The 22,006-nt window shown below is 34.7% G+C and overlaps 2 protein-coding genes across 6 annotated transcripts in view; one reads left to right on the plus strand and one right to left on the minus strand.

Annotated features, from left to right (window-relative positions):
- Positions 5,684-14,497, plus strand: LOC109708407 (protein MAIN-LIKE 2-like). 4 transcript variants are annotated; one of them, XM_020230129.1, is made up of 6 exons: positions 5,684-5,780; positions 8,152-8,283; positions 8,371-9,024; positions 9,134-9,298; positions 13,278-13,622; positions 13,711-14,497. In XM_020230129.1, the coding sequence occupies exons 2-6, from the start codon at positions 8,212-8,214 to the stop codon at positions 14,170-14,172; spliced, it is 1,698 nt and encodes a 565-aa protein (XP_020085718.1). In that variant the 5' UTR covers positions 5,684-5,780; positions 8,152-8,211; the 3' UTR covers positions 14,173-14,497. The 4 variants fall into 4 exon arrangements, with proteins under 4 accessions (XP_020085718.1, XP_020085719.1, XP_020085720.1 ...); XM_020230130.1 differs by having other exon boundaries at positions 5,711-5,780; positions 8,206-8,283; XM_020230131.1 differs by lacking the exon at positions 5,684-5,780 and having other exon boundaries at positions 8,166-8,278.
- LOC109709229 (3-hydroxybutyryl-CoA dehydrogenase) overlaps positions 15,830-22,006 on the minus strand; it is a 21,540-nt gene continuing 15,363 nt past the window's right edge. Inside the window, exons 1-4 of one of the 2 annotated variants that reach the window (XM_020231345.1) lie at positions 19,523-19,573; positions 18,006-18,227; positions 17,127-17,239; positions 15,830-16,462 (exon numbers count right to left, since the gene is read on the minus strand). In XM_020231345.1, the coding sequence (XP_020086934.1) occupies positions 16,087-16,462; positions 17,127-17,239; positions 18,006-18,227; positions 19,523-19,573 (762 nt within the window). In that variant the 3' untranslated portion in view covers positions 15,830-16,086. Of the gene's footprint in view, positions 16,463-17,126; positions 17,240-18,005; positions 18,228-19,522; positions 19,574-22,006 lie in introns of those variants that run through there. The other variant, XM_020231344.1, reaches the window with a different exon arrangement.

The raw sequence follows: 22,006 nt of genomic DNA on the forward strand, positions 1-22,006 counted from the left end.
TTAACTTTGTCACTAATTTTTTTTTTCCTTATCGAATATTTACTTTAGTATCATTTAGTTTTAATTTTGTCACTAATTTTTTTTTTCCTCCGTTAATATTTCATTAAATTATATACAAAAAATTTTAGATACCTTACTTAGGTTTATAGAATATTCACTTTACCCTTTAGTTTTAATTTTGTTACTGATTTTTTTTTCCTCCGTTAATATTTCATTAAATTATATATAAAAAACTTTAGGTACCCTACTTAGGTTTATCAAATATTCACTTTAGTATCTTTTAGTTTTAACTTTGTCACTGATTTAACTAAAAAAATTAATAAAATGGATAATAAAAAAAAAATAAAATTACAGGGTATTAACTTGATACACTTTAAACTATAGAATACTAAAGCGAAAAAGTATGAAATCACAGGGGTATTTGAAGTTTACCCTTTAAACTATGACTCCACAGTTTCATTGGAAAACAGCACAGCATTTTTAATACCAAATAGGCCCTAGTCAAAATGCTGCGGTGAAACCACGTAGAGATAGGACTACAGAAATTATATTTTAATCAAACTTGTGCTGTCTGCACAAGTACTTTGGCGCATTAGTGAAATATTTTAATCAAACTAGGGCTGGGGGCAGGCTCCGAATGTACAAGGGATTAACCCTGTGGTACAAAATTTCGGACTACCACAAGGACCGAATATAGCATAAGCACAAGAGCAAGTTCCCGCGCAAGGGAACAATAATGAAATATATGCACAGATCGAAAAAGTCATCCGAAATACTTTAGGAGTAGGTGTAAGGCCTGCAATGCGGTCTGTATTTAGATCACCTTATCATGCAAATATAGACGCAGAGCATCCATACCCGGCAAATTGGAAAATGTCGAAATTTGACAAATTTTTCGGTGATGAGACCGAAAACACGGTCGAACATGTTGCACGGTTTACAGCACAATGCCAGGAAGTTGCGGCAGATCCATTTTTAAAATTGAGATTATTTAACACTTCGTTAACCAAGACAGCTTTCACTTGGTATACAAGTCTATAGGCTAATTCTATCCAAGATTGGGACGAATTAGAAAGAAAATTCCATGAGCAATTCTATAGGTCGGAACCACAATTATTGGTCGCCGACTTGGTTTTATACCGACAAAAGTCAGGTGAAACGGTGGAAGAGTATTTGAACCGTTTTAAAATAGCCAAAATCCGGTGTTTTATGAGAATGCCGAAATCAGAGTTCGCCAAAATGGCATTAAATGGTCTACATTTTAAGATAAAAGACCATTTTGAAGATAAATATTTTTCTAATATATTTGATCTAGGTGTTAGAGTTGCCCAATATGAGTAATTCCTTAAGAAAAGTGAGGACAATTGGCTGCAATGGAGCCGATATAAAAATCAAAGCAAAGGCAAGGAGAAATTCTTGCTAGAAGAACAGTCGGTTCAAAAAGAGCCGAGCCAATCAAGTAAAAGTGAAGAATCGGCTGATAAAGCCGAGGTATATGCGGCTGGTAAAGAGCTACTTTCTTCAAGGAGAAATCCTTGATAGAAGAACAGTCGGTTCAAAAACAAGTGAAAGTGAAGAATCGGTTGATGAAGCCGAGGTATATGCCGCCGGTAAAGAACTACTTTCTTCAAGGAGAAATCCTTGATAGAAGAACATTCGGTTCAAGAAGAGCCAAACCAATCAAGTAAAAGTAAAGAATCGGATGATGAAGTCGAGGTATACGTGGCTGGGATGATAAAGCGCCGTTTTTTTAAAGCCGACCAAGACCAGCGAAACTAAAGCTTGGGTCTCAGCTGTGCCATTGAACAGTCGATTTGGCACTAATAGTCATCCGAATGTTCATTCGAAAGACTATTGGGGGGGCATTGTTGATGCCAAAATTAAAATTAACACGCCGACCTAACCTACGTATGAGCTAAAGAAAAAAAAACACGTGGTACACTAGGAGTCGACAATAAGGCGCCTGAAGGTCAAGAGCGTTTAGGCGGGAACGGTTGAGAAGTGGGGCGTAACATCCATATGAAGTGGGGCGTAACTTCCATGAGAAGTGGGGCATAACTTTCATATGAAGTGGGGCGTAACTTTCATAAGAAGTAGGGCGTAACTTCCATGATCATGGCTACACCACTTCCTCCACTACGATAACTAACCAATAATGTGGGTTGATAAGATATTATAAATAGTAACTTTGAAGTCTGTAATAGAGGTCTTTCTCTTCCCTGAACGAGAAGACCATCGCATTTTCAATACTTTTCTTTCCTACATTTATCGCTTTTTAGGAGTAGTCTATATGTAATCTTTTTTACTCGCATTTATTGCTTTCCTAGGAGTAGTTTTTAAGTTAGATCTCTGGAATCTGTATGCCCCACGGGCACACTCTGTTATAATCTAGATTTTCAGAGTCTATATGCCATTCGGGCACAATTTGTTTTGTATGAGTTCTCAATTTCATTTTAATATATAAAGGCATTCGGTTCTTTCAGCCGACCAGTTGTTGTGTGCTTCATCTATTCGGCTCTTCGACCGACCTAAGTCTTTGTGTAGTCCGTACATTCGGCTCGTCCAGCCGAACTGACTCTACAGTAGAAAGTTTCGAACTCGGCTGATCCGATCTCTCATCAGCCGAATCGCTTGATCCAGTTGAAAAGCGCAAACTTCGAGGGTCACTATTCGTAGCCGTTCCGCATCCCTACACATTCCTCGAGGAAGATCTTTGACCGGGTCAAGGATCAAAAAATTCGACTCCCAACAATACCTAATGCATTTTTTCTGCCAGTGTATATATTGCAATAAGTCAATTAAGATATATTTTTTTATGGTATTGTCGGAAAATAAAAAAGCTTATCTTTATCTTCTTTGGTGATTTTGCACCAACTTTTCTCCCACTACCAAGCGAGCCCTTGGGGCTAATTTGAAAAATTAATTAATTTATCAAAATCCACAAGTGATATTTTTAAATTGTATTGAAAAATCTGTAATAGTTTTTAAATATAAATATATTTTAAGAATATAGAGACATTTTCAGAATAAAATGAGGCAAACCTCGGTTCATAGTATAGAGTATAAATATGGCAATGAAATCAATACAAATTGCATGTCATATTATTATCTTTTGAAAAAAGTAATTCTTTTTTTATTTCCGTTTTACAAAAAGTAATAAAACTATATTTTTTTAGAACAATACTACCTACGGACTCCTTCAGTGTAAATTTTAAATGTTTTTTTGCATTTGGTCCCATGAAAAAAATTTATTTTAAAAATAACCCCAACAAATTTATTTTTATAAAAATGACTATTTCCTCCCCACACAGGCGCCATATCAGCGCCATAGTTTTAAGTTGAACACGGTAAATCATTCACCGTGTTCAAATATGGTGAATGATTTACCATATTCCATACCTACATTCCCCTCCTTTCCTTTTTTCAATATTTATATATTTTTTCTAGATACGGTGAACCGTTCACCGTGTTCAACTTAACAAACTGGCCCCAACCTAGGTCACGTGACGTTGACGTGGTGCCTACGTGGCAGGGTTAGGGTCATTTTTGCAAATATAAATTTGCTGAGGCTATTTTTAAAATAAATTTTTTCTAAGGGCCAAATGCAAAAAAAAACCTCTAAATTTTATACTTTATTTATTCAAAAGCCACTACCTCTCTACTTGTCTTATCAATTACTATTTTTACATTAAAATCTAAAAGGTCTATTTGGTGGCGATATTTTTTAAGGTTTCATTTGGTTTGGGATTAAATAAGAATTAGTTATTCCATAAATAGGTATAAGTTTAGGGTTAAGTATGGAATAGATCAATTTTACGTTTGGATGAAAATTGAGTTGTTTTCGGAAATTAAAAAAATAGCGTTTGGATAGATAAGATGAAATAAGAAGAATAATAGGCAGATATAAATAGAAAATAATAATAGTGGCCCTTTTATTTAAATTTAAAATTTTAAATTTTATATTTAAACAAATTTAAATACATAACTTTAAAAATTGAAATATTTAAAATCTCAAATTCAAAGATTTAAAGTTCTATATTATAAATTTAAGATTATATTTAAATTTAAAAAATATAAAATATCAAATTTTAAATTTTAAAAATTAAAAATAATAATTTAAAATTAAAATTAAAATTTAAAAATTAAATAGATGTGTGATTAGCTAATTCTATTATTATTCCAAAGGGGGTGGGATTAGCTAGCCTCACCTTATAAAAGAGTGTTTGGGGCATCTAAGATAATTGGGAATGATGCATCGAAATTGTGAAATCTCAAATTTATTTGGTCACAAATATCTGATGCAGCAAAGATAAAATTTTTTGTGAAATCTTATAATAATCTCTTGAAATGTGGGCTTGATAAATTTATTTTTGCATTATAATCCTTATAGAATTTAAAAACCAACATTCTCGCTTGATAATTTTTTTTTCAAATATTTAAATTAAAAAGACTAAAATATCCTTACACAATTTTTATATCTATCTTAAAAGTTTAAATTGAGTGCAAGAGACAAATAAACTTATGAATTCCATTAATTCAGGAATATTTAAATAGATTTTATATTCAAATATTTACTATTTTTATACAATTAATTTGGTGTAAAGTAATATATAATAATGGGTAACTTCAAATACCACCTCTGTGGTTTCGCACTTTCTCACTTTAGTACTCAGTGGTTTAATGTGTATCAAGTTAGTGTTCTGTGGTTTCATTTTTATTTTTTTGTCAGCTTTTTTATTAATATTTCGTTAAATTATATAAAAAAATTTCAAATATCTCATCTAGATTTATCGAATATTCACTTTAGTATGTTTTAGCTTTAACTCTATCATTGATTTAATGAAAAATTAGTAGAATCAATAATACAAATATAAAAATAAAACCACATGCCACTAAATTGATATATTTTAAACAACAGATTACTAAAGTGAGAAAGTATAAAATAACGGAAGTGGCATTTGAAGTTTTTCCTATAATATAAGTCACTTTTATTGTTGCAAAATTTGTGTTGGTGTTTGGATCAAAGATAAAAATAATATATTCCTTAAAAAGCAAAATTTTTAGTTAAAAAAATTTAAATCTGATCAACCAAACAGGCCCAAAGAGGTGTTCTGAACCCTAAAATAGAAGAAGGGTTTTTTTTGCAAATAGCCCCCTGATAAATTTTATTTGCAGAAATAGCCCCGTTCAAAAATTATTTGCAAAAATGGCCCTGCCCCTGCCACACCAGCGCCACGTCAGCGCCACGTGGGCAGGGCGGGTCCAGGTGTTTAAGTTGAACACGGTGAACCATTCATCGTGTTCAATACAAAATTTTTGTATTGGATACGGTGAATGGTTCACCGTGTCCAATACAAATACCCCAACAATGAGTAAGTTGGAGGTATTTGTATTAGACACGGTGAATCATTCACCGTGTCCAATTATTTGTATTGGACACGGTGAATCATTCACCGTGTCCAATACAAAAACTTTGTATTGAACACGGTGAATGGTTCACCGTGTTCAACTTAACCATCTGGCCCAGCCCCGCCCGCGTGGCGCTGACTTGACGCTTGCGTGGCGGTGGCAGGGCCATTTTTGCAAATAAATTTTTGACAGGGCCAATTTTAAAAAAAAAAATTATAAGGGGGCTATTTGCAAAAAAAGCCGAATGGTAAGATTTACACTTTTTTTTCTATTTTCTCTCTCTCTCGCTCACCTTTTGCCCTCAAACAGATTAAGTATTGAGAAGTATTAAGATCTTCTTTTTCCGCCCATCCCTGACCACCATTCTTGAGGTAAATTTTTTTTAACAAAAGAAATTTGTGAAAAAAATTAGATTATTTTTTCTTTCTTGTGTGTACATGGTTTCTTGCTTACTTTCCCGTCATTTTTCTCTGTTGCATTTGTTCTAATTTCTACATTCGTAAAATTTCGCAAATACGAGTTCTTGTTTCTAAAACTAGAAAAAGAACTCGTATGGGTTGTCGGGTAGAGCAGAAATAGAACCCTTCTTCTGCTTTTAGGGCACAAAAAATCTCAACTTCTTACCACAGCAGGCTTTTCGTTTGCCAAATATCTGAAAGTTGCTTTCTGGGAGTAGAAAAGGAATTTTTTTTATAAATAATCCTACCAATTTTTATAATTATAAAAATAGTTTTTTTTTTTAAATAATTGTAAAAATAGACCTCTAACATATCAAATTGAGATATTGAAAAAATAAATAATATAGGCGGTGAATGAGTCACCGTATTTAAATGCGCTCCTTCTAAAACTGTTGTAGAGATATAGAAAGGCGTAGAAAAAGGAAAAAAACTTCACCGCATTCATAATTCCTCCTAAAACTGTTGTAGAGATGTAGAAATGCGTACAAAAAAAAAAAAAAAACGGTGAATGATTTACCTTTTTTAAAAGCGGTGAACCATTCACCGCTTTTATAGGACCGTAAAAAATTTAATGAATGAGGTGAATTATTTACCGCTTTCAGTTTCTCTCTCAGCCATAAGACTATATTTACAAATAAAAATTTAACAGGTCTAAATTTAGAATAAAATTTTGGGAGAAGACTGCTGCACTAAAATCTCCGTAGAAAAGCCATGCCAGAAGAAGCCCTGCTTCTGCTTTTTGGGAGTAGCAAGCAGTAATTCATTCACCCCATAGGACTAGTTTTGTAAATAATTTTTTATGGAACTATTTTTATTATAATATTCGTTAACCCTATTAATAAAAAAAAAAATTCGTTTAGATCCTAGTAACTATGGTTTCGGTGTTCTTTTTTGCTTCTATTTTTTTTTCAAGTTGTAGTCACTTGCGGTAAAGCATTTGGCAAAATAAACCACCTAGCGCTTCAGTTGTATCGGAAAACTAAAATAAGATTCTTCTGCTTCAAAGAGAAGTTGTTGGTGAAATTTTTATATAGTACTTTTCCACATAACTGTATTTGAACAGCACTTGTATTGTAGTACTTCTCCTAATAGCTCTATTTGAATAGCACTTCATTGAAAAATGCTACATCCTATAGGAGGACAGGTAAATGATGCATAAACGGAATGCTCACTTATAGTGAAAAAAATAACCAAATTAGAGTCGTCTTAAAAGAAATTCGCATTGTCTCACTGTGATTTAATCTTCTCGATGCAAGTCTTTTATGTTGACCTCGATTCTTCATATAGTTTTACATTTGCATACTTCTGCTGAGAAGATAAATTTTGACAAATTTGTTCCATGGCTTGTTATATTTCAAACTTTTAGTTGAAAATTCTTGAATAGGAAATAGAAGAAAAAGAATGGTACCTTTTTAGGGAAGCAAATGATATTTTCAAATGGCTTGAGTGGTTAGATGTAATGCCCTCTGAATAATTAATTATTTGGATTGTAGCTGTCTCAGCCTCTTTGATCCCAACCATGTGCAGCCTAACCATAAGCAGCTTGAGGTGGGAATGATTGTTATGTTTTGTTTTTAAGGAAAATATTGAATTGCACTGTTTTAAATTGTTCCAAATGTGAAAATTGTAGCCAAACAAAGATTAGCATCGAACCAGATTGAGCCAATCTAAATAGTTGCCTTTCTGTTCTTTTTACCGCTTCACCCTTTTAGCTCAGCAGTTTTATGGCACGGCCCTATTGGTAAGCTATGTACTACCTGCCTCTTGTATGTTACATGACATAGGTTCTAGAGTCATTTTTTGGTAATTAGATGCTTGTTCCGAAACATCAATTGCAATTGCCACAAGGTTTCTTTCATCAGTTTTACTATCAAAAGGAGGCAGATGAAATTCTTGTTATTCCAGGTAAGTATTAAAACATCATATAGAGATCTGAACTACATCAAGTGTGGACTATAATAATAAAAACCGCAATCATGGTAAATTAATTCTAAATGCAAGCCTAGGCCCTCGCTTTACGCAAATGACTCCTTCAAGTGTCTGTTCTTTGACCAGCTTCAAGTATCCACGTTATAAAAAAAAATCTAGGTTGGTCCACCATCAATGTCTGCTAAGTGGAAAAATTGTTGTTGTGATATGATGTCTGCTGTGATGCAGAATAGCTAGGATGATTTTTCATGAATATTTTTATCTTCCTATGCAGTTTCATGTGACGTATGATTCATATAATTTACAATTTTTTTTTTTTTTATCATGAACATCTTGTATCTTTCTGCTGTTTCAGCTACTTGGGCTATAAACTAAACAAGCTAACAACCTATTACGATCTCTTATTAAGCATCACATGGATTTGGGAACTGGGGATCCACTGTTACCAGATCAAAACGGCCAACTTAAAAGACCACTACTACGTAAGGTAACATGCAATTGTAAGTTATATCCGGTATCTCTATTACTTCTGGCAGTCGAAGTAAACTGAAAGACATCTCTCACCGTTGTGCAGGGAAAAGCTATGCTGCAAATATCCCAGCGAACAACAAAGCTGAACAAATGGGTGTTGAATGAAAAGCAGAAACAATTGGTATCTATAACTGGACTAGGAAATCTTATGCATTGTACGGGATTCATTGTTGATCGGTTTTTGCTCTCAGCATTCTGTGAGTGGTGGAATAGCAAAACTAACACTGCACACTTTCATGGCTTCGAGATGGCCCCATCGCTTCGAGATGTTTCTTACATTCTAGGCATCCCTGTCACTGGACAAGCAGTAACGGGAGAACCTCCTGGTCCCAATGCGGCCAGAAGACTATGCTTACAATATTTAGGGAAGGACCCTGGGGTGTGGAATGGTAAATATGGCTTAATTAGACTTACTTGGTTGTTCAATGAATTCCATGAATTACCTGAGAATCCAACCATCGACGAGATTGAGTATAGCACAAGAGCTTACCTGCTATACTTGATTGGATCCACTTTGTTTACAAGTCTAACAAACGGATTTGTTTCACCAAGGTATTTGCCACTTTTGGGGGACATTGAGAATATTCATCGGTATGCGTGGGGTGCTGCCGCATTAGCTCATTTGTATCAAGGTTTATCCACTGCAGTAAATCCCGATGCCACCAAGTTTTTATCTGGCAGTGCTACATTGCTTATGGTAAGATTTGTCAATGACACCTTTAATGGCAAAAACTTTTTGCGTAGCATAAATTTTCTTTTAGGTTTGGCTGATCGATGGATGTTTTTCTGTTTCTTCTCGTGTAAAGTCTTGGATATATGAGTATTTACCAGTAACACGTCGCGAGGTGAAGAACCAAGACTTCTCTGCTTTTCCGCGTGCCTGCAGGTGGAAATTTAGTAGGGGGAACTGTGGTGTAAGAAAGAGTGTTTCGGCTTTCAGAGGAGATTTTAATTTGCTTCAATTATCAGAGGTAAGTTAAAATTTGAAGTTGTAGTTATGTGTATATATATCCCTGCTAACTTACCTGTTTACAAATCCCTATATATCCGAAACCTTTCTAGTACAAAACCGATGTCTCCAGTGAACTCAGCGAATCCCCGAGTTAAGGATATTTTGATGGAAACTGAACTTTTCGAATGTTATATTTAGAAAAATTGAGATCTTATGTGGGAAATATATATATATATATATATATATATATATATATATATATATAGAGAGAGAGAGAGAGAGAGAGAGAGAGAGAGAGAGAGAGAGAGTAGGGCTGCTGTGCTCTTAGGAGCACGGAGGCCTCCATGCTCCTGAGCCGCTTTCGATGATGGAATTTTTGAATTGACGATCGGCTCCGTTAGATTTAATCTAGCGTATTTGAAGTTTCTAGAAAATAAGTTTTGCGATTTTTTGATATCATTTACCTAGTGATCGAAAGGATTCAAAATCAATAATTTTTAATGGTTGATATCTGCCGTTTTCAAGTTTAACGGCATAGAAGTATTCAAATCACATGAAATTTTGATACAAAATTCTTTATAATATATACAGCAAGATCAATATTTCTGATCGAAAATTTTAGTGCTATATCACCACTTTTTATAGGATTTTTATTTTTAGCCGTTAAAATTATTGATTTTGAATCCTTTCGATTACTAGGTAATGATATCGAAAAATCGCAAAAATTATTTTCTAAAAACTTCAAATACGCTAGATCAAGTCTAACGGAGCCGATCGTCGATTCGGAAATTCTATCATCGAAAACGGCTCAGGAGCACGGAGGCCGCCGTGCTCCTAAGAGCACAGCAGTCCTACTCTATATATATATATATATATCTATATTATAGTATAGAATTGATTAGAATACTTTTAGAACACCAAGAGTTGATTAAACACTATTCACCTCACATCTACCACCTACCACTCACCTCTCCTTGATTACTAATTACCCTTGATAAACACTATTCCACCTACCACCACCTACCACCACCTACCACCATCCATCCCACACCTTACACTCTCTCCCACCATGCTAAAAACCAAAGCACCACCATCTTAGATGCTTTTGAAGTATTCTAAGTCTCACTGCTCTCTCTCTCTCTCAAGTCACCAGAACTCGTCTTCGCCTCGCTCCTCTCTAATAATATATATATAATATAGTATATATAGTATGATATGTTTATATTAGAGAGAGAGAGAGAGAGATCGAGAGAGAGAGAGAGAAGAGCTAGGCTGGTGTACTATCAGTAGCACGGAGGCCTCCGTGCTACTAAATTGTTTTCAATGATACGACTTCCAAATCTACGATCGGCTCCGTTAAGTTGATCTACACTATTGAAACTATTTGGAAACTAAATTTCATTATTTGTCGACATCATTTGGCTAGTGATAAAAAAGTCTCAAGAATTAACAATTTAATGGTAGATGTGATGCGTTTGGAATTTAACCGGTTAAAACAATCACCAAATCTAATGAAATTTTTTATAGAAATTTTTTTCACTATTTAGAGTAAGACCAGTACCTCTGATTAAATTCAAGTCTTTTATCATCATTTTTATGAGATTTTTATTTTCAGCCGTCATTTTAGACTACCGTTTGAATAGGTAAATGACGTTGAAAATTATGAAATTCAGTTTTCAAATATTTTTTAATAGTGTAGATCAAAGTCTAACGGAGCCCGATTGTCAATTGGAAGCCGCAACATTGAAAACAATTTGGTAGCACGGAGGTCTCCGTGCTACGAGATATATAACCAGCCTTATAATATATATAATATAATATATATATATTATATATATATATATATGGATTAGAGAAGAGAGAGTTAAGCTATATATATAGATATATGATATATATATATATATAAGAGAAGAGAGAGAGAGAGAGAAGAGAGAGAAGAGAAGAGAGAGAGAGGAAGAGAGAGAATAGAGCTACTATGCTATCGAAAGCATAGAGGATTATGCTTCTGACTTTTTGGCCCTTAGTTAGCCTCTTTATTATTTCTAACCTTGATTAATACTATTACTTCTGTGGGACGCACTCAACCCTAGGGATACTACTCAACCCTAGGGGGACCGCAATTATCCCAAACCGTATAATTTTTTCATCCAAGGGCCAAAATCGGAAGCATCAAATACTCTATACTTCCGATAACATAGTAACTCTACATTATATATATATATATATATATATATATATATATATAAATAATATACTAATATATAAGATACACACACACATATAACATATACATTTACATACACACACCCACATATAAGGCTAGAATACTATTAATAGCAACCAAGTCATTGGTGCATAATTTTGGCCCTTGATGAAGCGATGTATATTACAATGATAGTGTCCCTAGGGATGAGTGGGTGGTTGGTTGAATAGTTAGATCTAACGAGTGAAAATGTCAAAGAGGTTTGATCTAACCGGAGAAAACTTGATAGCTCTAAGCGCTTGGTGCTATTGATAGCATTGTAACCGACTATAGATATAGAAATATATATATATATAATATATATATATATATATATATATATATATATAGAACTTAAGACTAGAGTACATTAATAGACCAAATCATTGTGCTATTAATTTCGGCCCTTGGATGAAGCGATATGCGGTTAGAATGATAGTGGTCTCCTAAGGTTGAGTGGTTGGTTGAAGTAAATGATAGAACGGATGGAAGGTCAAAGGGTGTAGATCTAAACGGCAGAAAACTTGTAGCACACCCTAGTTAGTAATTAGCGAACAATTCGCGAATTTTTGAATAAACCGAATTATAACGGCCTAAACATTTTTCAAAAAAGTTTCGGAAAAAAACGCGTTTTTTCCGTAAAAATAATTATCCGCAATTATTCGCTGATTCGCGAATGATTCGCCCAAAAAAAATGGCTCGTGAGTCGTGACACTCGTCGTCCTCCGTCCTCCCGCCCGCCCTGGCCGGCGCCGGGAGCAAGAGGGCCCGCGACGACGTTGTCGCGAGAGGAGCAAAAGCCGTGGCGTTGCGTTGCGCGCGCAGCGGAGGCAAAGGGACAGAGCGGCGGCGTTTGCGCGCGAGCGGAGCAAAAGGGACGCGTGTCCACGAGGCCATTCGGCCTCGTGGACCGGATGAGAGGGAGGTCCACGGGGACCTCCCTCTCATTAATATACTATATATATATATATTATAAATATATATATATATATTATATATAATTAATATTTTTAAATATATAACTTTTATATATTATTAATATATGTTTATTATAATTTTAAATATATTTAATCTATTTATAAAAATTATAATAATAATATATATAGTGTATTAATTATTATATATTTATTATATAGCCGAATTTTTGATTCCGAATTTTTAATTGGTGAACGTATAATATCCGTATAAATCATGTATCCGAATAATTACCGAATTCGTTTTTTAGCCGTATTTTTCAACGAATTTAAAAATTAAAAGACGAATTTTATCCGAATTATATTCGTACCGAATTTTTGCCGAATCCGAATTAACTAACTATGGTAGCACCAAGTGCTTGGTGCTATCGATAGCATTGTAGCCGGACTCTATATATATATATAGTTCGGCTAGGGTGCTTCTAAAAGCACTATGATGCTACCAAGTTTTCTACCGTTAGATTTACCCCTTTGACTATTTTTATTCATTAGATCATACTATTTAACCAACCACCTACTTCAACCCTAGGGGACTACTATCATCCTAAATGCACATCCCTTCATCCAAGGGTCGAAAATCTAATAGCACCAACGACTTGGTGCTATTAGAAGCATTCTAGCCTAATTCTATATATATATATATATATATATATATATATATATATATATATATATATATATATATATGGTGATTTTGTAGGAATATATCTGTCTCTCCATTTTTCTATGGTTTAGTTTGAAACAATTTATATAAATATTTTGCATTATATCATGCCTTTCAGGTCAATTGGACACCATATGAGGACATGGATCGCAGTATTATTCCGGAGTATTGCCATGCTTCTGATAATATTTGCCAAACTCGGACATGGCTTTTTAATTTCAATATAAAAGAGATATATGTTCCTGAAAGGTTTGCTCGACAATTTGGGCATGAGCAGCAAGAACTTGATGATGTGCCACATTGGCAAAGAAGAACAACAAATTCTTGGATGGATTGGAGAGTAGAATATGCTCAGGAAATTGAAGAATTTAATCGATTGTTCAATATTTATCATAAGGAGGTCAATCCACCATCAAGTAATCAAGGAGCAAAAGAGTATTCTCATATCAATTATATGATGATGGTGAGGAAAAGAAAGATAATGATCTATTATTTTTGAATGATTTAAAAAAAAAGGGTTAATTTAAGGCGATACCGTTGGGCTTTTGCAGGTGAAAGCTCTGAAGAATGACCTCCCAGTGATTGCTAAATATCTTGAAGGGCAAGAATTACCTATTGAGGTTGGAAGATCCCTTGAAAAGTTGAATAGTCTGATGAGTTTTCCGCTGCTGAAATCCATTTCGAGGACAAAACAAGTAACCAAGAAGCAGAAGATGAGTAAACAAGAACAGTTCGAGGTGACTGAGAAGCAGAAAATTAGGAAACAAGAACAAATCGATTCCACTAAAGTATTGGAGTCGCCAAGATGTTCAGATAGAAAAGCAGCAACCAATGTGCGAAGGAGCTCGGGCACAGTTGAATCTAAGAAAAGAAAGTGGCGTGGTACGAAATCTGATCGGGTGAAGATAGAGAGCAATCGACTACGAAGGAGTGGTAGGATGTGCGTGCAGATTAAGAAGTTCAAGCACAAGGATGGACAGGGAGCGGATCCATCCAATCCAATCTCACTCTGATGTAGAGTGTCTTCTTATAGGGAAATCCTCAACCAACCCCCATTTGATTTAATGTCTCTGCACTTTGCTATTCCGTGGTTCCGTTTGTCGCACTTAACTATATCATGGTTACTGTTTTACTATGCTACAAGGACCTCTTATTGATGGTAGATTAGAGATGGCACTTGGGATGATAAACTATAAAACTCAATATATTCATGTGGGCGCAAAATAGAGCCATGATCTCTATGTGCCTTTCAAACCCGCCATTAGTGAGAGGTCTTTGCAGGCTAGTGAAGTGTAACAAATGAAATTACAGGTAGCGAAGTGCGAGTACTTTAAACAACTGGTACGATATTCGAACATTTTTCTTCTTTTAATAACATTTTTTTTCTCTTCAATTTGCCAAATATAGCGCATTGAATTGTTTAGACGGAGATGGAGATCGTAGGCTGTTGGTTCAAAAATATTTGAATGAATTGCAATTTTTCGGTGGTTTTAACTTGGTATTCCTCATTTCGCATTATTAGTATTTTTTTCCTCTAAATTATTGTTCTACTAGTGGGTTTGATTGATTAGGAATTTTTCCTGAGATGTATTTTACATTGATAAAGTCTCTCTTTCTGATGAAATTATTTTTCTTTCTTTTTAACTCAACCTTGAGTGTTTGGTGCCTGCTTGGTAAGGCTCGACATCCTTTTTTCTTTAAAATCAAAAGTAGTTATTTTAATAAAGTACAAAAGATTAGATAAAATATGAAATAAGCGATTAGAATATATTAGTGTAAAAAGAATATTTTATGTCATATTGTGTTCATATACAAATATTTTTATCGTTACCGCATAGTTTATGCTGTAGTCAGTAAGTTCTTGCTATGATTCTATGTCATGACAATGATTATATGCTTCTAGTTTATTTTTATTTTCCCTTCTAGTTCATGGTAATTTGGTCAAAATTGACCTCACTCCGTTTAGTAGCTTAGCTACTTCTAAGCAGTCGGATATTTAACTTGTTGAAAACCTAAATTGTTTATAGAAATGCATTAGCAAATACATGGCATTACATTATACGTGCCAGCACATCAAAAACTTACAAAAATATATTTTGCGTTACCTTTAGTAGCATTTATCATGCAATTCCTAATACGAAACAATAGATTGAAACAATTAATTGGACTTCTCCCACAGCTTAGTAGATGCATAAGTTAAACACATGAGCCAAAGGATAAAAAACAATAAATAGGAGATAATCGTTTCTCTTTTCTCTTTTTTTCTTTTTCTTAATGAGATAATAGTTTCTTTATTGTTTATTTTTTCTTGTCTCCACGCATACAGAAAACCTAAATCTGCATGTGTCGATTGTCCAACCAAGAATCATCTTGATCAGAATTTGTATGTGAAAGATATGCTCTTCCGACGATATGAACGTCTCAATCCAATCCAAACTTGACCATCCAGATCCTCCTGAATCACTACTCCTGTTTGGAAAATTCAACACTTGCTGAATTAAACTTCAAGAAAACTCAAAAGTAAACTCAAATAAACTCCAGCTCGGAGTGCCGCCGTCAGAAATAGTTCTTAGATTAAGTTCCTGAAAATACATTTCGTATTTATAGTTCGCAGTGCAATCATTCTTCCATCATCAAGAGATATTAAACAGTTGACAAGAGCGCGAGACATCGACGAAAAGAAAATGCTACCAAATGCCTTTTATTGACTACAAATAAGTATCTGATTGCATATAACTCAAACATCTCTCTATTGTCTTCTTCTGGGCAAGAGACCAGACCTAAAGATGCATAACTTACCTGCCTCATGCTCCATCATATTATTTTGTTCTTCCTACATATACAACCAAGTGCTAGCTTTTCTTTCTTTCAGCCTCTTCCCTTTTTCTTTCTTATCGTGATAAGGCGAAATGTTATGAGCAAACATGTCAAAGTGAGGATGGTGATTTAACTGCTGCTGCCGCAGATTCTTTCTGATAAGTATACACGCCGATCCCCCGCTTTCTTCCCAGTCGACCGGCATCGACATACTGAACGAGGAGCGGGCAGGGGCTGTATTTGCTATCGCCGAGTCCCTCGTGAAGAACTCTGAGTATGGAGAGGCAGACGTCGAGCCCGATGAAGTCTGCGAGCTCCAGCGGGCCCATCGGGTGGTTTGTGCCCAGTTTCATTCCCGTGTCTATGTCCTCCTTTGTCGTCACGCCGGTGTACAAAGTGTAAAATGCTTCATTAATCATTGGCATCAGGATACGATTGACGATGAAGCCTGGGTAGTCTTGGGAGCATATAACAGTCTTCCCTAGCCTGCATGAATGGAAAATTAATTGATTAGACAGGCTCATTATTTTGACCTAGTGATTTGTAAATTCCAATAGCATTCAATAGCTGACGGAACGGTAGTTCTATCTAAGTAAAAAGGCTTAAAGTTGAAGGAACAGTTAACAAAGGAATCTAAAATCAGCTGACAAATTCATTTCAAATCAAAAAACTTTTACCCAACAATTGCAATCAAATAGTATTTGAATTAGCAAACTATATGTTTACCAGAAAAAAAAAAAGCTAGGTAGATTAGAATATGAATTCCATAATTTTTTTTTTCCCCCTCTAAGACCTTTTTGGTCAAGCTAGAGTATCTGCAGAAATGCTGCATGTGTAAAGCTGCTCCAATGACTCTTTTTTTTTAAATTTTACTGAAATTCCGTCCAACAGTTCTTTGCCACAACACAAAAACTGTAAAATTTAGAGCTTCTGGGGCTAAGAAGCTCATTGGACCTTCTTACCTCAGAGAAAGATCTAGATTGCTTCTTCATCAAATGCTCCATTTGCTGCTCCCAGGAGCAGAGCAACTATTCTAGAGGCCATGCCAAGCAGGCACTAAATATTTACTATTTGATGCACATTTATTCAGAAAGCCAAAGAACTAAAAACTAGGTAAATTATGCAGACCGGCAAAGTCTTAGGAGCATACCTTTCCGCCAAGGATTTTATCGTCACAAAGATCTCATCAGATGTATCTGCTCCTCTTACAATCTCAACCAATTTCATTATAGGAGGAGGGTTCATAAAATGCATGCCTATCACCTGACATAAAAAGAAAAGGCTCCTTTCAAATCTGACAGAAAAAGAAATGTACTCCATTTTGATTCTCAGAAAAGTTTCCTTATTTACCATGTTCATGGTTGAGTAATCATATGGAAAATGACAAATTGGAAATAAGTAGCAGCAGCTACGGAATATCAGAAAACTTCTCCATTAAGTTGTAACTCAGTGATTCGTCCACTTCGTCCATTTAATATTTAGATGAGGATGTCTTAGCAAGTGTCCATTGATAGATAGAAGATTTAAACGAGAGGTTTAGACTATTATTTTAGCAAGTAAACCAGAAGCAGAGTTACATTTTGTAACAATTTAAAATAGAGGAAGTTAAGAGGTTAGAATTGATAAACATATTACATTTGCTCAGCTACACGTATTAATGAGACAGGAATGCGGCGCAGGATGTCTGCTGGACTAAGGCTAAACGGCCCCCAATAATATAGATATAGGTTAGAATCCCATCGCATACCTTCATAGAAATGCTAAGAAGGTGCCAAAGAATCAATTAGCATTTACAAGATATTCATACAAATAAATTACCATCAACCAGCACATTCAACGGCATAGAATTTAAGGCAAGGAAAACAAAAAACTTAAGCAGTGCCAAGGTAGGCTTATGTTTGATGTTCTCTTTGTTTCTATTTCATGTTTCTACTAAGAATAAACCTATAATCAATAAAAGCACTGTCAAGAGCAGGAATTAATATCACAATAAGCTGATCTAATGAAACAAAGGAATCAACTAAAAAACCTGGGATGGGCGGCTAGTTGCAGAAGCAAGGCGTGTTATTGAGATTGAACTTGTATTAGATGCCAGAATTGCAGAAGCTTTGGAGATCTTGTCAAGTTCTATAAACAATTTCTTCTTTACATCTTCAGACTCCACAATGGCTTCAATTATGACATCTGCATACCGAAGCTCTTGCAAATTTGATGTGTACTTCAGACGGCTTATCGAATCATTACCTACAACCTACAAGCAAATAGAAGCAACCAAAAATTTAAGAGTGTTAGCTAATCGGCAAGTGACATGTTATGCAACAAAGTTAGGAAGATGATAGTTTCTGATATTTGTTGTTTTAGCTTCTAATCTATTTCAGAATAGTGACAAACTTCTTCAGGCAGAGTTTCAACTACTAGCGTCCCCACATATAAGCTTCATAAATGATACCTTTTACACAAAATTCTGAGGGAAGCAATTAGTAACTGCAAGAAGCTCAATAACTCAAGCAAGCTGTTGAACACTCTGCTTAAAAACTGTTACTAGTCTTTAGAGCAATTGGAAAGTTGGTTTCACAATTAATTCTATTGGGAGGTATACACAGTTAGGTCAATTTTGCAGATTCAATCAGAAAGACTTTAGATAAAACAACAATAAAATTTGAATATTTCAAGAAACCTTATTATGCTGTTACAATCACGTCAAACACTACTGGAAAAATGAGAGCATGAAGACCAAAATCATGACATTCAACCAGTCAAAGACTACCAAAGTCAATCAACATGTGCAGCAACTTCTTTAATAAGGATATCACAGCTCTTCTAATAAACCAAGAATATCTCTCTCTTTCTACGAGCAGTGATCACAATAGAGCTTTATTAGAGAAAAGGCTTAAAAAGGTATACTACCCTTATGAATGAAATCTATAAGTTCGAGATTTCTGCCGTAATATCTAATCTATAAATTATAGTTTAATGTGAAGACACTTTCCATCTCCTCGTAATAGTAGTTCAAGCAATGAATTGATTACGTCTTGCAGAATTGTTCTGCATTCTGCTTTTCCATTGGTCATCAATCTTATATTTACTCGATTATAATCAATCAAAGAAGCCAGTTAACGAAAATACAACACAAGGTTATGTCAACTTACTGAATGCAGATTAGAAAGATAGTGGCTAGTCCATTCACACCTATTTTGCATGTCCCCAACAGAAACATGTGTACAAATTATTTAACAGATGCTAGAGATTGAAGCTATATGAAAACAAAGTGGATATTGGACATATCCACAATCGCTCATTGATATATACAAAAGGGGGAAAAAAAATCCAACATAACTTTATATTTACCACACTGAAGGAATCAATAGAGAGGAAAAAAAAAATTTGCGAGCAATATAGTAACACAGACATTTTTATTTATGATGTTAAACTACTAAATGGGAAAATTATACGTCCGCGAACTTCTGGTTCAAGTTGCACTAGTCCCTGAACTTCTGGTTTAAGCTTTACTTTAATACTCAGACTTCTAAGTTAGTCATTCGGCACCTGTTGCATCCTCTCATCCATGCACCACGAACCCATCGGGTCTCCATCCATTTAATACATGCAATATCTAGAGAAGATGTGGATGCTAAGGACTAAAATATCAAAAGTGATCGAGGAATGATAGATGCGTGGTAAAAAAAATAAAAAATGTACAAATGCACCAGGTGCAGGTTATAGTTTCTCCTCTAATATTGTTATGCTCTATTTGGATGAGGAGAATAATAAAGAATGACAACAAAGTAAGAGAGAAGATAAGAAAGAAAAATGGATTGATTTCTCTTGTTATGTTTTGATGGATGGTAGAGAAGGAAAAAAAAGGAGTTTTTGATAGAGTTATCTTTCTTTTTCCCTCTTTTTCCACTTCCAAGAGAAAATAAATCGACTGCTGTGGAAAGTTATTTCCTTTTTTTTTTTTTTTCTCTCTCCATTTCTCCACCTTTCTTCCATCAAGTTTGATTCTAAACTAGAGAAAAACAACTTTCTCATTTTATTTTATTTTATTTTCTCTTTCTCTTCATCCAAACAGAGAGAGGAAAAAAACTATCAAATGTTCAAAAACCTAAGGCTGTGTTTGGACATACGAATAAAATATTCAACAATATTTCATTCGGTATATAGATTTTCTTGTGTGATTGATTGGATCATAGGAGTTTGATTTTCTTTGCTCCTTGAACGGTTGTGGCATCTTTGATTTGGTAGGATAGCATATTTACCTTCTGAATAGATGATTTGAAGGCCGAATATAATATTTATTCTAGACATTCGATGACACTTCTCATCTACCAAATATTACATGCTTCTGGAGTAAATCGAAGGGATTACATGAATAAGACGTTCGTGCATCCAAACATGATCTTAAAAATTTGAGATCAGCGGTGCAATTTACCCAATTCTACACATATGAAAACAAGGCTCAGGCCCAGATCTTTAAATTGCAAATTTCCAAATTAATTTCCCTAAAAGGGGTGTTTGCTTCCTCAAAAAAGCAAGAAAAAGGTGATATGTGGCGATGGATTGGGGCTCACTAATGAGGCATCGTTGTAGAAGTTTTTTTTTTTTTTTTTTTTAAAAAAAAAAAAAAAAAAGAAGGTTACGTATATGCTTCATTAATTTAAATTTTTAGGGTTAGGATTAATGTTGCACTAGAAGTGCATGGGATGGGGGTTTTCTTAATTAAGTAATAATTACCCGGTTAATTAATTAGAGGGGTTAATATTTTCCTATGGGCCCATTATATATATATATATGCCTTTTGTTTTTGAATTTACGTAGCCCACCCTTGCAAGTTTCGAAGTGCACTTACTTTGAAGTTGGCTTCGGATCACATAATGAGAGATGTACAATTATAACTAAATGTACAAGTGTTGAAATGTTCGTGGATGCAGTGAAACTTACACAGCATTCCTAATTAATTAAGATTGGTTAGGCAGGATCCTTTAATTTCCTTTTGAAGCTCTCTCATAGAATACTTATGCCTCAAAGAGAGTGCAAAAGGATACAATACTTTGGCCTCAAAGAGAACGCAAAACATATTTAGCAAAACAAATTTAGTATTGTATTAATTGTTGCTTCAAAAGACGAGCTTTTGTGTTCATAAAATAACATTTGTTTTGTGAAAAAGAAAGGCGTTTTTTATAATTGATTTGTCACCACTATACTCCACGTAGCTACTTGCAACACTATCAGAATAGCTAAATTACACGCTTGCACGAAAGAAACGAATCAACTCATGCATGAAACAAACCAATTAGCTCGTCTGATGCAGGTTAAGTTCAATGAATAGTTTGCACGTTAATTTACCCTAGATTTGCTGCGCATCTCAAGTCACCTAGATTTGTACACATCTCGATCGAGTCACCAAGTTCTGTTGCACATCTCAAGTCACCTTTTTTTTTTTTTTTAAACCTTCGTTCAAGGGGCGGCTAACCGGATTCACCAAATCCAAGTTAAATGAACCAACCAAACAATTTGGTTTAGTTAAGTAAAACCTAAAAAAAATTACTTAAGAATTCAAAGCTGAATTATAAAACTTCGAGCACGAAGCGCAGTGCATGTTCTGCAGTGATTAGGAGGAGAGAGCAGTTAATTAGAGTTTGTATATTGTTAATTAGACATGAAATCTTAGAGATAGATCGATATTGCCTCGAAGGATGCCCTCGCGTAGCTAGAAAGGCAATCAACTGCACACGGAGAATCATCGACAAGGGCCCTAGCTAATTTGCGAGAATTCAGGCTATTGACTTGAAAATATTTTAGCCGATCGGTCTTTGATCAAATCAAAGAAGTTAGTGAGAAAGCTAAAGGAAAATTAACAAAGAGAAGAATAATTAAGTACCATTAAGAGTTCTAAGCTTAAAATGAGGGGACCTTTGTCAACTATGTAAGGAACATGCGTGTACTGTGTCTAATTAGGAGTTCACACTTGCAAATCAAAGTCAAGTACATACGTGACAGGGGATTAAAACTTTTATATATATATATATA

The sequence above is a fragment of the Ananas comosus genome, linkage group 4 (assembly GCF_001540865.1).
Source record: "Ananas comosus cultivar F153 linkage group 4, ASM154086v1, whole genome shotgun sequence".
Classification (NCBI taxonomy): domain Eukaryota; kingdom Viridiplantae; phylum Streptophyta; class Magnoliopsida; order Poales; family Bromeliaceae; genus Ananas; species Ananas comosus.

Bases quoted from the DNA above. Each gene is read 5' to 3' on its own strand.
- LOC109708407 (XM_020230129.1), top strand. From the start codon at position 8,212: ATGGATTTGGGAACTGGGGATCCACTGTTACCAGATCAAAACGGCCAA. The intron at 8,284-8,370 runs GTAACATGCAAT...ACCGTTGTGCAG, and splicing joins AAAGACCACTACTACGTAAG to GGAAAAGCTATGCTGCAAAT. The intron at 9,299-13,277 runs GTAAGTTAAAAT...CATGCCTTTCAG, and splicing joins ATTTGCTTCAATTATCAGAG to GTCAATTGGACACCATATGA.